General features: G+C 51.2%; 1 protein-coding gene across 1 annotated transcript in view; it reads left to right on the top strand.

Moving 5' to 3' along the window:
• ADAMTS10 (ADAM metallopeptidase with thrombospondin type 1 motif 10) overlaps window positions 1-16217 on the top strand; it is a 58058-nt gene that overhangs the window by 15396 nt on the left and 26445 nt on the right. Inside the window, exons 3-8 of the mRNA XM_030509584.1 lie at window positions 2863-3227; window positions 7902-8061; window positions 10239-10456; window positions 11662-11745; window positions 12256-12401; window positions 15695-15738. Of these exons, the coding sequence (XP_030365444.1) occupies window positions 2863-3227; window positions 7902-8061; window positions 10239-10456; window positions 11662-11745; window positions 12256-12401; window positions 15695-15738 (1017 nt within the window). The remainder of the gene's footprint in view (window positions 1-2862; window positions 3228-7901; window positions 8062-10238; window positions 10457-11661; window positions 11746-12255; window positions 12402-15694; window positions 15739-16217) is intronic.

The following is a 16217-nucleotide window of genomic DNA, read 5'->3' on the forward strand; positions in this document are numbered from 1 at the left end:
CTGCCAGCCCTGCCCCTATAGATGTGTGCTCCCTTTCCACCAGAACTGGACAGCAAGGTACTTCTCCCCACACCCCATTCCATCCTGCTTCCCAGCTTTCTCCCTTGCCCTCTCCTGGGAGGTTTATGCTCCAAGTGTCCTCAGTCCCACACAGCCATGGGCAGGTTTTCCTGGAGAAAAGCTTTTTATAGCATCTCCTCCACAGCAGTTTGACAGCTCTCTGGAAACACCAGGCTGCTTATCACCAGTGCAGACCTTCCTGATACAGTGGGTGCAGTACTGTGCATTTCAGGCCAAGATCTATTAATACAGCATGAAGTGGCTGAGGGGTCACAGGGCACATGGTGGCTTTTCTGAATGGAAGGAAGGGCCAAACAGTGCTGCTCTTGCTGTTGGGAGCTCCTGTAACACAGGCAGCATAACCAAGGTAGGGATGAGCAAATGAAGGAATTAGGGAACATCTGTGATGTTGGCTGGGGTACATGGGGTTAGGGAGTAAAAGAACCTAATATCTTAGTGCCTGATCTAATCTTTCACATGTTTAGAGGAGAGGAAGGAGCCGGCCGTTACACTGGATGAGGATGCTGGCTTCTTCCTTCTGTTGAAAGTCTCTCTTCATTATTTTTTCTGTTTGTGGCATCTTCGCTCTAAAGTGTCACTTCCTAAAACATTAATGTGATGCAGGGAACTGCTTTTTGATCTTTCTCCCTGTGCCTCAGTTTCCACCCCCAAGAGGATGCACAGTGATACTACAGCAAAAGCAGGTTCTCACACCCAACCTCATCCTACAGGCTCTGGACATCTTTAATCTCCTGGATGTACCTCACAGGTCAGGAGCAGGGGCTGCAGCCCTGTCCCAAGCCCTTTGTAGCCACTGCGTACACAAACCTCCTTCCGATTCACTATTTTGCAAGACTGCAGAGAGGGAAAAAGACAAACAAGACGCTTCCGACAGCAAATTTTTCCAAGCCTGAGGTCATTGCTTAGATGCAGAGTCACTCTTGTTTGCCCGGCTGCATCACACGCAAGGCGCTGAGATGCAGGAGAAGCTGGAGCACAGGAAGTTAAAAGACTAATAATTATTTCTGGCTTGTCGAGGCAAGGGAAAGGTGCCAGAAGTGCTTATGGTTTGGAAGGATGGGAGCTAACCCCTAAAACCCAGCTGGTGGGAAGGACTGTCCCATTACCAGTGGCCAAGGAAACCGCTCTGTCGGGCTCCCACACTGGAAAACACACTAGGGGAAAAGGAAACTTTCCAGTGCTGCCATGTGGTAAGAGTGTAATTTGGAGTCCAAATTTATGATGGCTGGGAAGGCTTTGAAGATGGGTGCTGTGTGGAGCCAGGCGAAATGCAGCCACCGTGGAGCAGGCTGACCTCTCCTCTTTACTTAGAAAACAACTACAAATAGGATGCAGAAAGCACAGTAAGAATCTTCCAGAGTGAAAAGAGGACAAATCCCCTCCTGCTCCGTGAGCAAATCTCCAGTGATGAGGGGTTCAGACAACACACTGTGATGGAAGGAGCTAGCCTATCCAGTGCGTGATTTTATACATCTTCTGCTGAAGCCCGTGGTACTGAAGGCTGTCAGAGACATCTAGACCTCCGCTCAGCTCCAATCTGGCAGTCCCTGTGACATTTTGCTTGGAAAATGAGAAATTTCTGTCTAGTGCCAATTTCTTTGACAGCCAAAAATGTTGCTTTAGCCTGTGAGCGCAGGCAGACGTTTTCAACAGGGACCTTGTCAGAGCACATTTCCTAAGTAAGTGGTACGAGACAGGCTCAAAAACTCAAGTGCCCCAAGAGAAGGTGCTAAGCCAGGCTGATACAATAAAGAACACCATCCTGGTGAGCTGGGAAGGGAGGATGGTGTCATAGATAGAGACCTGGCTGGAGAGTCAGGATGTCTGACTTCTTTTCTCGCTGCCTTTTCAGCACAGCTGGGGAATTCTGGTTACCCTCTTTCTTACTTTGGTTGCAAGGTTGGCATTGCAAGGACATTGTCTTTGTTCCTCTTGGGAGGGTGCCCAGTCCTAATGCCCTAATGAAGCCATGATTGGGGAGGCTGGTATGGTGCTGTTATGCAGGTTATCAAAGCAGAGTTAGCAGGTCCACGTGGCAACTGTAGATGTTCTGAAGAACACCACCATTCCTTAGTAAGACTGTCTTCTCCCGAGATATTTTCGCCCCAAGGCCTGTTCTAGGTTGTTTTGAAGAGACCTTATTGATGGCATTGTTACTGAAAGGATCCAGGTTAAAATAACCCTCCTCCTGTGACTCTGCACAACCTTGAGTCCCTCTGCCCAGTGGAGATGGAAAGATGAGGTATAGTCCAGGACCAGAGCAAGGATTTGGACTTAATGGCCGCTTGGACCAGTCCATTTCTCTCCATCACCTGCAGAGGAAGAAAATAATGCTCCATAGGCTCAAGGCCTATTGATAGGCCAGGGCTATGTAGGCTGAAGGCCTTTAGGAATACCCCAAGGATACTGCAGTCTGGACAGAGCATAAGGAAGAAGTTCTTCGCTGTGAGGGTGCTGAGGCGCTGGCACAGGGTGCCCAGAGAAGCTGTGGCTGCCCCATCCCTGGCAGTGTTCAAGGCCAGGTTGGACACAGGGGCTTGGAGCAACCTGCTCTAGTGGAAGGTGTCCCTGCCCGTGGCAGGGGGTTGGAACTGGATGAGCTTTAAGGTCCCTTCCAACACAAACAACTCTGTGATTCTATGATTCTATGACCCTCTGTGCCAGGACTCTGTCCCCCTGCTTTGTGCTGCCTGCGGTTCGGTTGCGCTGAAGCCACTGTGTGTTTTACTCTGCCCCCCTTCGCAGATTGTCATTCCTCCTGTGTTTGCTTTCCTTCCCCAGAGGAGTTCCTCTCCAGCCTGGATCACTATGAAATTGCGTTCCCCATCCAAGTGGACCAAAACGGGGACTTCCTCACCTTTGACGTGAGAAGCCAGTTGAAGCAACGTCCTCGGCGCAGTCTGGGTTCCTTGGCCTATGAGCCATCTGAGCAGCAGGTTTTCTACAAAGTCTCTGCCCATCGAACCCAGTTCCTCCTCAACCTGACCCTGCACTCCAACCTGCTGGCTGAGCATTTCACTGTGGAATACTGGAAGCGAGATGGTGTGGACTGGCAACATGATTTCCATGAAGACTGCCACTACGCGGGACACTTACAGGATCAGTACCTGAACTCAAAGGTCGCCATCAGCAACTGCAATGGACTGGTGAGTCTGTATTTTGACCAGCCAAAATATGGGCATTTTTCCATTGATTTTAATTGGAATGGGATAATGCAGGCTCTAGACCATTATTCTGGCTCTCTCAGAACTCTCCCCTCCACTTCCAACAGCAGCAGAGAAAGATATATTTTGCGTGTGCTATTGAGGACAAAGTGCAGGAGGGCAGGAATTTCACAGCACAGCTGGGATTGTCAAAATGCATTCAGATCCTTACAATTGCAGATACATTCCTGGGGTTCCCAGTCACTTCTGTCCGGATTTCAGGAGCTAAGAATGGGACTTCTGGGGGGAAATCTGAAATACTCTTTTTTTTCAGTATGAAAGAGAAAACATCAAGAAGGGACAAGATGGCATTCCTCAAAACCAGCAAGGATGCTGCAAAGAGGGTGGCAGTGATTGATTTTGCATGTCATAACAGCTAGGACTAGACATCATGGTCTTAAATATCATCAAGAAAACTTAACGGTAGACATTAGTGGTAGGGACAGCTGAGCTCTGGAATACGTTGCTTAGAGAGTATGTGGCTCCTACGTCATGGGAGATCTTTAAGAATAGGCCAGACAAATGCCTCTCAGAAATACTCCAGGTATGAGCTCTTCCAGCACTGGGAATACACTAAGGGCTTCCTTTCTTATTTTTCTGTGATTTTTCTGATATTTCTGGCTCCCAAAGCACATTTCATGACCTGCCAGATGGAGGGATGGAGCAAACATACCCTTTTGGTGAATCCCAAGGATGATGGCTCCCTTGGAGGGGTAACATGTAGAAAAAGACTCTGTAGGCCAGATTCATATTTATGCTACAGCCCCACCTCATAGCAGTATTCTGGCAGTGTGGAAGAGCTTCCAAATGGGAATGAATTCACATTTGATTTATTGCTAAATTACAGTGCCAGAACAGTGCTGTGGGTTATTAACAGAAATGAGAATCTGACTCATTATATCATAGAGTCTAATGTTTCTATCTCACAGCCAAAAGTCAGAGCTGCATAAACTCTTGGTTCCCTGCTTAGCCCTTTGTTCAGATATGGGAACTCTGAAGTCCCAGACTTTTTAGCGGTGTTCACAACAGCACTGAAGGGTGAGCTGGATGCTGCTGGCTCAGAAGGTGTCTGGCATTAGCCTGCCTTTCCACTTCAGAAAGCAGCAAGTCCAGGGCAAGCAATGGCCCAGCAGCACTCGTGCTGGGATAATTCAGTCCACAGGCTGTGTTTAGCTCTGGAGAGGTACCAGGGCTGTCTGAAGAAAATGCAGCCAGGCACAAAGCGGGATGGAGGGTCATCCAACAACCTCTCCTTTGCCTGAACTCTTCCTTCTGCCCTCGAGAGCCATCAGCAAGGAGAGGGGAGGAGGTCTTTGGGGTTAGTGAGGAGGACAGGGTCAGGAATTTAGACAGGAGGAGCCTGGCATCTTTTAGCTGACAGAGTGGGGGCTGTACTTGCCATGGGAGAAGACCTGTTGCAGGGCTCTGGTTGATGAGTAACTGCTGATCCACTCATGCCATCCCTCAGCCACAGCACGCTCCCCTCCAGGCAGGCATCAGTCCACTTTGGAGGGGACAGGTGGGGACAGAAGAGGGTTTCCAGTTGCTGAGGTCTCAAGGTTCAGGTTCATGCTGACACGTGCTAAGGGGTGACTGCACACGGCGACGAACGTTTGTGCAGACCTGACTCATGGATGATGCAAAGGGGGTTGTGTTGTGTTCCTGCATGGCCATAAGCAAGGACCAGGTGCTGATTATGGGGTGAGCTGTGCATGAGGAGGAGGGAAAGGGGTGATCGCATCCACAGAAGCATCCAGCACAAAGATGTGAAAATGGGTAACAAGCCCCAAGCCATCCTCCTGTCCTCAAACTCCCACGTCTATAATTCTGTCTGCAAGGTGAAACACTGTAAATCACTTTGTTTTCAAACACCCACTTTTCTTCCCTACCACATGCACCATCAGCATGGCCTGAGGGCAGGCAGGCATCGTGGCTCACCCCATGCATCTCCATCCCTGGCAGTGTTCAAGGTCAGATTGGATGGGCCTTGGGCAACCTGCTCTAGTGGAAGGTGTCCCTGCCTGTGGCAGGCGGTTGGAACTGGATGAGCTTTAAGGTCCCTTCCAACCCAAACCAGGTTGGGGTTCTATCTCCCATGGAGGATGCACCATGCTGCGCTTTAGGCTGAGCAGGGAGAAAGTCACCCATGTTTAAGTTATCAGAAGCAAAGGGCTAAGTGGTCCATTTTCCAAAATACACAGAGCTGTGAGCTGCCAGCAGGGCCATGTGCTAGTGAGGACCGGGCAGCTTTGTCTCAGCCTGGTCAGGAGCTGAAATCCTTGTCTTAAGCAAAGCCACATTTCATCCCACTGGCTATGCAAGATCCCAAGTACCTGTGTCCTACCATCAAAAAAATCACAAGAAGGAAAAAATAACTTTAGGAGAGAAATGACACCTTCTTACCTCTTATGTCAGAGCTCATCAAAGGACAATTCAAAGGCCTGGTTTTCAACCCTGTGTGTCCGAGCTGAAATTGTGCTTTCATCTGAAAAGCCCTCCTGAAGGTCAGCATGAACATTAAAGCTCGGAGCAAGCCAGATGGCCCCGCTGCTAAGGCTAATGTTGAGCTGCTTGTGTGTGTATGAGGACATAGAAGAGCTGAATTGCAGTATGTGGCCATGTTTTTAACTGTGGTTATAAGCTAATAGCACAAACCATCCTTGCTCTGCAGATGACCTGTGTGAATCATAGACAGGATATCCAGTTTAGCTCCCCCACAAACCACAGCGATCTCTCTAAGGGCTTCTCGCCGCCCCCTTGCAACAGGCTTGTGTCATGTCCAGCGCCTGGACCTCAGAGCTTGGTCTTTGGGGTCAGTGATGGGGCAGTTTTCAGACTCCTGTGATGGCCAAGCTTCATTGCTGGAGGATGCCAGGCCAGCACTGGAGCCTCCTGACTCTTGTGCTCTGCAGAGGCTCCAGGTTTAAGTGCAAGCGGCCCTTTTCTAGCAGGACATGGGTTTGGAGTAGGACGTTCTCTCCCCTCCCGCTGCTCTGCCCCAAGGCGGTGGTGACCTCCTTCTCCCCATCCCACAAAGCCGGCAGCCAGCTGGCTTCGCCGGCCGACACTCGGCTTTCCGCCGCAGCCCTTGCCAGGCTAACCTCACAGTACCTTGCTTGTGCTGGAGGAGGTGGAGCCCAGCCAAGAGCAACAGAGCCCGGTGCAGGAGGAAATCCCCCGGCACTCTGGAGATGGGGACTTCGCTGTGCACACACTGCCCCGATTCAGCTTTCATGGCAGGGAGGGACAGGAGGAGAGACCTATGGCGGTGGCAGCATCCACCCTGGAGGGGCTCTTCCGCATGAGCACCCAGCAATGATGCTGTTACGCAGGTGGCGTCTTCAATGCAAGGATGTCAAGATGTTTTACAGAGACCTGCTTCCCCACTCCCTGTCCTGGCAGACAGGCCTCCTGTCCTTGCGTAGAGGGGAGCTGGAAAAGTGCTGTGACATCTAAAGGACACCACTGGTGCAGAGCTGATGGCAGGACATGGGTGTTGCTGCACCTAGAGCTATGCTTGTGCACGGGGAACGTGGGTCTTTGACTTTTGGGATACTTCTTGTCCTGCTTGAGCAATGTCGGGTATGTTTCTGTGCCTCGGTTGCTGGTTGGTGAAGTTCAGCTTGTAGCACACCCACATTTCTTGGACTTAGGTGAGATTCAGTGCCAAGAGTTCTTACAGCAATGGAGCTTCTACTTGTACCCTGTTGGGCTGCCAGAAACTTTTTAGGTTGCTCAGACTTTTTGGGTAGAAGGAAAACTTGCCACAAGGATGGGACCAGCTTCAGAGGAGAGATTCTGCAGGCACCTGGTGAGTTTGGGTGCTCATCTCACTGGGGTCTGCTCCTGCCCAGTCATCACTGTGGGTCCACTTGCAGAGAGCAAAGTCTGGGCTCGCAGCTGAGATTCATTCAGTCAAATAGTAAAATCAGGGAGAACAAGAAACAAATGAGAGAGCAGAAACAAGATCATCTGCCTGAGGTGGCCAGTCAGAGGTGTGAAATGGGCAGTGCCTACAGGGCACAAACCAGGTTTCAGGCTGCAGAGAAAGATTGTGGCTCCTGCTGGTCGCCTCACTGCTAAACAGACTTCAGATTTTATAGATTCAGTGTGTTTCTCAACAGCCTCTGAGCATCTACGCTTCTCTGCAGCTCTGTGCCTGAGTTTCCCAGCTGGTGGTAATGGTCCTGGGCTGCTTCCAAAGGCTCTTTGGTGAGGTTGAACAGCATAGGAGGGGGAGATCCCACTGCTGAGTTGTACTGTTATGTGAAGGTATTTAGGATCCCACAGGCATCTCTCAATTAGACTGAGTGGGTGGAATAGGAAACAACTCATTCATAATTTTGCAAGGAAAGACTGTGATTTCCAGAGGACTTCAGTGAACAAAGATGTCCCAAGGCATCCACGACCATCTGGCTCCGTTTCCTCTGGTCTGTAGGTGCACGTAGTTCAATGTTCATGCGTAAATGAAGGATTCCATCACATTCTCCAAAGTATTTGTCAGTCCTCAGAAACTCAGTGGTTAATCAACAGAAAGCTCCTTCCAAGAAGCCAGCAATATGTCAGCCGGTTCTCTCTCTACCTCTTTTATTGCCTTTTGTCTCTTTCCTTCTGCAGCATGGGGTGATCGTCGCAGATGAGGAGGAGTATTTCATTGAGCCGCTGAGCCCAGGAGCCAATGTCAGCACAGCGAGTGAGGGCAAGGGCAGCCCCCACGTCGTGTACAAGCGGTCGTCTCTCCAGTACCCACACATGGATGCAGCCTGTGGCGTGCTAGGTACCCACCAACACATCCTCAATCCATCCCAGTGCAGGCTTGGGAAGTCCTGGTAGACCAGGCTTTGAAGGTCCATACTTTGGCAAAGAACCAAATTTATCTCCTGGATTCAAGAAAGTTTTCTGTATTTGCTTTTACTCATGTTAAGCATTTCTGGTGGCCTGGTCTTTGGTAAGCTCTTGTACTCTCTTCTTCACAGCAGGGCTTTTAAATTTGTAAATAGAGCATGGAATAGAAGAGAAAAAACTGCCTTTTATTGTTCTTAAGAAAAATCCTTCCAGATTTGGCCAATTGACAAGGTATTGGGAAATCTTAGCTTCCACATGCTCAGCAGAGACTTGTCTTTGGGTTTTTGTCTCTGAAGATTGTGTCCGCATTGAGGTAACATCTGCTGTTGTTAGAGACCAGGTGGAAAGATGCCTTGTAGGGTGGGATGTGGGAGCTGGTTAGTCACAGTGGGCTCTGGGAGACATTTATAGAGAATGGCAGTTGCACATTTACTCCACTTCTATGCTTACAGGCCTATGACTTCCTAAAGGACTCACCCAGGTCTGCCCTTGCCTCTCCCCAGTGCCTGTGTCCTTCTCATCCTTGCTAGCAGTGTCCCAGAGCTTGGCTGAAATTGCTAGCCCTTATGAATGTGCAGCTTTTCTCCATCTACCCAAAATGTTGCATGCACACAGGATGCTGCTCCCTCAGTTTACAGAGGCTTCCCCTGGCTCAGTAAGGATGAGTGGAGATGCCATCCCTGCAGAGGGGCCAGCTCACATGTTATGGATTAGAGCTTGTGGATGCAGAAGCAAAGCTGTTCCCAGTTGCACCTGGCAGGTTTGTGTGTCACCTCAGGATGTTCATCCAGTGCCCCAGCAGTGCACTGGGTGAACTCATCACCTAGGTGATGCACTCATCATCAAATGAGGAGTCACTGCTGGAAGGGATGGAATGTGTGGAGGCACCAGGGTGCTGCCAGCCTGCTCTGAGCAGGCTCTGAATGTCCGCAGACCTGCCAGCATCTCTGAGGACAACCTGTGCTTCCCTGGCTCATCTCCTCCTGTCCCAGCTCCCAAAGTCACAGTGGACAAAGTACCAACAGACTCCCCTTCTGCTGACTCTTTGCCACATTCCACAGCTTCCAGACAAAAGTTAGCCTGTTCCTAATTGCTTCTTGGAAAGCAAAGACCTTGCAGTGAGAGCCACGGGCCAAATATAGTTCAGAACAACCACAATGCAACTGGCCCCAGCAAAGCTGCCCCGTCCTATCGCCCCACAGGCTGGATCTGTCCTGACCTGCCCTGCATAGCTGGCCCCTGAGCATCCCTGTGAGCTCCCTCTCAGCAGCCGCAGGGGCTGGAGCTGGTAGGTTGTGGGGCTGCCTGTGATCTGCCCATCTTCCCAGAACTGCTGGATGATTGATGATCCAGCATCAGAGCAGAGGAAGGGGATTCAGCCAGCTCTCCTGACAGGGCAGGAGAGTGGTTGTTATCTCCCAGTCAGCTCTCCTACCCTGTAGCAGTCTCCAGGCCATGAGTTTGGAGCTTATGGCCCTGCTGGAGACATCCCTAGGGTCACGTCAGCAGCACTTGAAGCCTGGAGCAAAGTCCTACAAACCTGCTGCTGCTGCTTTGGAGGCTGCAGCCATTTCTGTGGAGGAAGAGCCAAGTTTTAAATTCAGGCCCTGGCAGGAAAAGGAAAGAGGAAATGATCTGCAATGGCTTTATTTGCAGATTATGTCTGTGTAGTTTCTAAACCCACACCACTCTTGCCTGCGACAGAGGAGAGGGCAGGGCCTTGCAGTGTGCACTGTAGTGCATGGGGCTGCTGCAGCAGGATGGGTGCACATCTCTGCATGCAGCGCCTGGGCAGGAGGGCAGGTAGGATGCAGGGAAGATACTGGCAGGATACAGGCAGGAGGGCAGGTAGGATGCAGGCAGGAGACAGGCAGGAGAGCAACCAGGGCAGGCAGGAGGGCAGGAGCACAGCCCTGGGCTGCAGTAGGAAGAGATCAGCAGATCCAGCTGATGGCAGTGGGAGCATTTGCTGGGTTCACACATGGTTTATAAAGAGCCTTGTAATGGCCTTTCCTTCCCTGAAACTAAGCTCATACTGTGCGCCGCTCACCTCTGCGTGCTGCTGAATTGCTGCTGGAGGGCAACAGAAACATCTCCTTCCCTTTTCAGATGAGAAGCCCTGGAAAGGGAGGCACTGGTGGCTGCGGACGTTGAAGCCCTCCCCGCTGAAGCCGTCGGGCAACCACAGCCAGCGTGGCCAACTGCCCCTGAAGAGATCTGTCAGCACAGAGCGCTACGTGGAGACCCTGGTGGTGGCTGACAAAATGATGGTGGGGTACCACGGGCGGCGGGACATCGAGCAGTACATCCTGGCCATCATGAATATTGTAAGTGTTATAACCACATCATGAACCTTGGAGGGGACCCTACAGGGGCTCGCACACCCAGCAGCGGAGAGCAAGCAGGAACAAATCCTGTTTGTGTCACCCTGTTCCTCACCCTGAATGTCTGAGTTTGGCAGAGGGTGCCATGTGCTTTTCCTGCAGGAAGACAAGTGGGATGGGAATGCACAGGGGGAATCAGATCTGTTTCAGCATGGCAATGGCTTCTGCCCACCTCCAGAGCAAGATGTTTGGGTCAAAAAGTGATTCTCTGGAGTCTGCAGGGACTCTCTGTTGTATAGGGGAGCACTGTAGCAGAGGTAAACTCTGGCCTGTCTGACCATGCTACAGATCTGGACTGGGAGAACAAAGCCCCTTCTTTGAACTGCATCTCTCATCTCAAATTAGCATTGCAAATAGGGCCAGCCAAGCTGAGAAACACATGGGAAAGCATAAGGACAGTGAGCTCTCACGCTTGGGGGCTGAGCAGTGTGAGGGGTAGGGAGAAATACCCTCGTTCTTCCATAGCACGCTGCCTGTGTCTCTGGGTTACTGCAGAGGAGCTTCCTCTGCAGCATCAGATCTGGGTCACTGCTGGCGGCACGATACCAGGCTGGACGCATAAACAGCATGAATTGGCCATGCTGAATCCTCCTGTGAGGTGAGATAGGTTTGGAAGTTATCCGTCAAACTGCTGAAAGCCCCTCTGTGCTGGTTCTTTGTCCTGTCCTCTGCAGGATCTCTTTTCATGGTTGGCCCTGTTTGCATTTCTAAAGCAGATGCCAGATTTTAAAACAATGCTGTTTGTAACTGTTTCATCTGCTGTGAAACACCCATCGTGTGGCGGCAGATTTCTGAGAGGTGCTGTGTCATCCCCTGCCCGTGGGTAGTCACCAAAGCTTCCTCCTGTGGCTGAGTAATGCCAGCACCATGGGGCTTCCCCACCTGAGCTCCAGGCCAGGAGAAGCTGCTGTGGGATGTTGGCTTCACTACTTGGATCTCCCCAGAAGGAAACACCAAGGTCTGAACGTGGTTTAGCAGGCTCTGCAGTCCAAGTGGTAACATGGAGTCCCATACCTATTTCTGCTTTCTAAAACACTTGTGTTCAGACCCTGCAGCCCATGCTGATGAAGCAGCCCTGTCTCTCTCCATGCCAGCTCACCAGGGAGCTCATTTTTAAGACTCGTCTTTTCTTGTTTCTTGGAGGTCAGGTTGCCAAACTTTTCCAGGACTCGAGTCTGGGCAATATTGTCAATATCCTGGTGACCCGGCTGATTCTCCTCACCGAGGATCAGGTAAGGTGGGGTTTGTTGAGCCACTTCTGTCATGCGTCTGCACTTCCTTTGTGGGTCTGTGTGTTCCCCTGGGTGTCACCCCTGGAAGTCCCCCCAGTGCAGTCTGCTGGGTGCACCACATAGAGTCACAGAATGGTTTGGGTTGGAAAGGACCTTAAAGCTCATCCAGTTCCAACCCCCTGCCACGGGCAGGGACACCTTCCACTAGAGCAGGTTGCTCAAGGCCCTGTCCAACCTGGCCTCTCAATCTTCTCAATGGCAGCTGGGGACTGGGTCCAGGCCATGGGCTAAGAGCACCTCTGGGACTCTGAGCACTGTTTCTATGCCAAGGTGGTTTTAAGGAGGTTTGAGTAGCTGTAGTCCTCGCAAAGTCTTGCTTTCCCATGGCCTCCATGAGAAGGTGGGGGCATCTGAATGGGTGTCAGTGCTCTGCTGGCATGGGAATAGGCATCACAGGCTTTTGCATCAGAGCTTTCCTGGGAACACACTGTCATATTGCTTCCATTCTAGCCCACACTGGAGATTAACCACCATGCTGGGAAATCCTTGGACAGCTTCTGCAAGTGGCAGAAATCCATTGTGAACAGGAATGGCAATGGGAATGCTATCCCCGAGAATGGCATAGCCAACCATGACACCGCAGTGCTGATCACCAGGTAAGGCTAAGCCTGGCCCTGGCAGTGCTGTCCTCAACGAGGGTGTCCTCTGTGCAACTGTCCTTTATCCCTGTCCAAGTGGTTCATCCAAAGCTTCCTTCCCATGCACTCCCCCATAAGCTGCTTTGCCACGGCTGTCCCTCAGCCTGCCCAGTTCCTTTCCAACAATGCAGATTATTGCAGTTCAGATCATTATCATCCTCCAGTGTCTTCTCTCAGTCTTTGTTGTGCTCTCAAGGAGCTTAGTTTGCAGCCATGGGGATGTGTGTACCAACAGTGAATGGCATCATGTGTACAACGGTGTTGAGCATGTGTGGGAACCACCCCGGAGTCATGGAGCATCAGGCTTCCTACTGAAATAGAAAGGCCCATCTGCTCTGCTGTGAAAGATGGAAAAGAGGATACCAGTTGGATCGGAGCATCATGGCAGTGACAGAGGGCCTCCAGCCAGTGTGGGGTTTGGCTCACCTCATTTTAGGTGCCTATATATAGGGCTGAACTCTCTCCTTGGTAGCTGATAGACACACTTGAAGTAGTGACTTCATCTCAACTCCCTGAGGTCAAGAGCAGTCCTGCCCTGCCTGTGTCTCTGTGCTTCTGTAACAACAGTCCAGGTCGGCAGCTGAATTAGACCTTCAGAGCTGGGTGAAGGGGTCTGAACCTTCACATGCAGGACACATAACCCCTGTCAGAATCAATGGGTGCTTGAGCCTGGAGCAGCAGAGGGTACAGGAGGAATGGCTGGAAGGACATACAGATGGATGGAAGGAAAGAATCATAGAATCACAGAATGGTTTGGGTTGGAAGGGACCTTAAAGATCATCCAGTTCCTACCCCTTCCCACAGGCAGGGACACCTTCTCTGGGCAACCTGTACCAGGGCCTCGCCACCCTCACAGGGAAGAACTTCTGCCCAAGATCTCATCTCAGTCTCCCCTCTGTCGGGTTAAAGCCATTCCCCTTGTCCTGTCCCTACAGGCCCTTGTCCAAAGCCCCTCTCCAGGTTTCCTGTAGCCCCTTTAGGCACTGGAGCTGCTCTAAGGTCTCCCCTTAAGGAGCCTTCTCTTCTCCAGGCTGCCCCAGCCCAGCTCTCTCAGCCTGGCTCCGGAGCAGAGCTGCTCCAGCCGTCACAGCATCTCCATGGCCTCCTCTGGACTCACTCCAACAGCTCCATGTCTCTCTTGTGTTGAGGTCTCACGAAAGCAGAAGATGCAGAGAGGACAACAGGGGCAGTGGAAGGAACAGAGGGGTGGCTGCGAGGACAGAGGATGGCAAAGGGAGAGCTGGAAGGACAGAGGGGATGAAGGGCAGCTCTCTGGTGCTGCCAGCTGCATCCAGGACACCAGCTCTCTAGTGCCTGCATAAACCCTGCTCAAGCAGAGGGGCAGCAGCGTGGGGAGAAGCCAAAGGCAAACCCAAGATTTGTTTGTGCTTTTTTTTCTCCCTCCCTCTTGTGGAGTGGAGGAAAGTCATGAAATGAAAGTGGTGGAGACGGGAGCCTCCAAGCGGGAGCCGGTTTCATTGGCACTGTGCTCCTGCTCCAGTTCCCGGTTGTGGCCTGAGCCATGCACATCCTGGTGCATCCCTCCTGGGGAGCTCATGAGTTGTGAGCCTGCAAGCACTAGGGGAGGAGTGAGCAAAAGGCCCCTCAGCCCCAGCTTTTCACCCTCCTGGGGTTGCAGCATCTGCTTTTCCTCCCCTCCCACCACACGTGTTGGGGACAAACACCAGCTCCAAGTTCTTCTGCCTCTCAGCACATCTGAGCTAACCCAAAGCAACTCACTGGCCACACCAGGCTTGGATAGCACCAGCGCATCTGGCCTATCTCTAATAAATTCCCTGTCTCCTGATAACATCTTGCTGAGCTGTGGGGTTTTTCTCTTGCAGGGACGTGTCAAACCAGAGCCTCCAAAGACTTTCACAGCATTTGCTTAAAACAAAGCAACAAATGGTTTTCACTCACTTGGTTTCCTGTTTGGGGTGAGAGGTTTGGACACTTCCAGAGAGCACCAGGGGCCAAAGGGACAGGAGCCATCACCAGGAACACGTTATGCTTAACCCATTGTGTGCCATCAGCTTGCTTCCTCCCCGCTCTCATCCCCGTGGGGCCACTGGGGATGCTGCATGGTCCTGCTCACCACACAAGTGTCCCCCAAATCCACACCCTGCTCAGCATCCTTCATGCTCTGAGCCCAACTCACACTCTGGTTTAAATGCATGTCAAGAGTAAGGAGCAACACCCCAACCAGCTCTGGGGCATCCACTGGTCCCTCCATCTACCCACCCTACGTGGATTTCAGTATTAGCCTTGCCCCTTTCAGCCTGGATTTTGCAAAGACCCAAATATCTGGGGAGTCTCACTTTCTGGAGAGGGTATTTGAGCAGAGGAAGGTTCATCTCTGCAGTTAAATGATAATAGTCACTCTTTGGACCAAGCTTGTCTCTTTTGCAGCTGCTGCTGCATCCTATTGTGAAGGATTTGGAGGAGATTTTACTTTGCTGTCCTTGTCTTAGCTTTTCCTTGTATGTGGCTAACGATGTACAAACAAGTGATTCCTTGATGCAATGGTTGGGAGTTGAGGCCAGGAACAGAGGGAAGAATCACCTTGAATCAAACCATATTGAATTTGTTTGGAAAATTCTTGGTAAAGAGCTAAACTGAAAAAAAAAAATATAAAAAATGACTTTGAGTGAAGCCACGGTGAGTTTGGAAGTGCGACACCTTTTCCAACTGAAATGTTCTCTTTATTTTTTAACAAAAGAATCAGAATGACATATTTGATGGACACAATTTGCTGCCAGGGACCTCAGGTCACAGGCAGGAGGCTGGACCTGTCCTTTTCCACCCTATTCTGCTGGGGCAGAGCCCTGAGCCTGATGCCTCCCATGAGAGAATTGGCAGCTCCCAGGGGTGCAGTGGTGCTGGTGAGCAGAGCTGGACCACCCCTCCAAACCCAAAGAGCTTCATGGCTGGGATAGAATTGTCCCTGCTTATCTACCACGTCCCATCAAAACCCAGCCTCTGCCCCTGCTCAGCACTGCCCCAGAGTGCAGGGACTGGAGTTGTCATTGGGCATCCACAGTGAGTCTCAGCCTGGGGAAAATGAGTGTTGGCTGATACAGATCAGAGGCATCTTACCCATTCCAGTCGGTACTTTCTATTCCAGAAGTGTTGCATGAGCCATGTGCTGTTTTGAAGTGTTTTGGAGATGAACACATCACTAAAATGGAGATACTTACCCTGGAGCCACTGGAATTGTAAGTGTTCTTATCGCTGCTTTCTCTTCTTTGCAGATATGACATTTGCATCTACAAGAACAAGCCGTGCGGCACGCTGGGTAGGTAGGATTTTGCTGCCCCTTTGGAAGCACTTCCCACCAGCACACACATCTTTGGGAGCATGGTGAGGGCAGGCTGGGCCATCCCCCTTTCCTACTGAGCAGGCTGAGGGAAGCGCTTGCCCAACGCTACCACGAGCACCAGCAGCAGAGCCAGGAACAGGCCAGTGGTTTCCAGCCCTCTCCACTGCAGCCTCCTTGCTTCTGTAAACACCAAAAGCAGCAACCCAGAGGATGGATGGGCTCCGGAGTGCTTCTCCATTATAGCCCTGGGTCAGGTCCAGCCTGATGATTAAGAACCTCTTGCATCTAGGGCTGGTCCATAGCCTAGTGGAGTATTTGTGGCTTAGCAGAGAGAAATCAGACTTTTTTGTGATGACTATAAAGGGAGTTCTTTATTTAAACTGCGAGACACAGACAGAGCCTGCAGCTCTCTCTGGCTGGACCTCCTAATTTGTCTTGCTCTCGTCTAGACTAAG

This window comes from Strigops habroptila, chromosome 20 (genome assembly GCF_004027225.2).
Source record: "Strigops habroptila isolate Jane chromosome 20, bStrHab1.2.pri, whole genome shotgun sequence".
NCBI classification, from domain to species: domain Eukaryota; kingdom Metazoa; phylum Chordata; class Aves; order Psittaciformes; family Psittacidae; genus Strigops; species Strigops habroptila.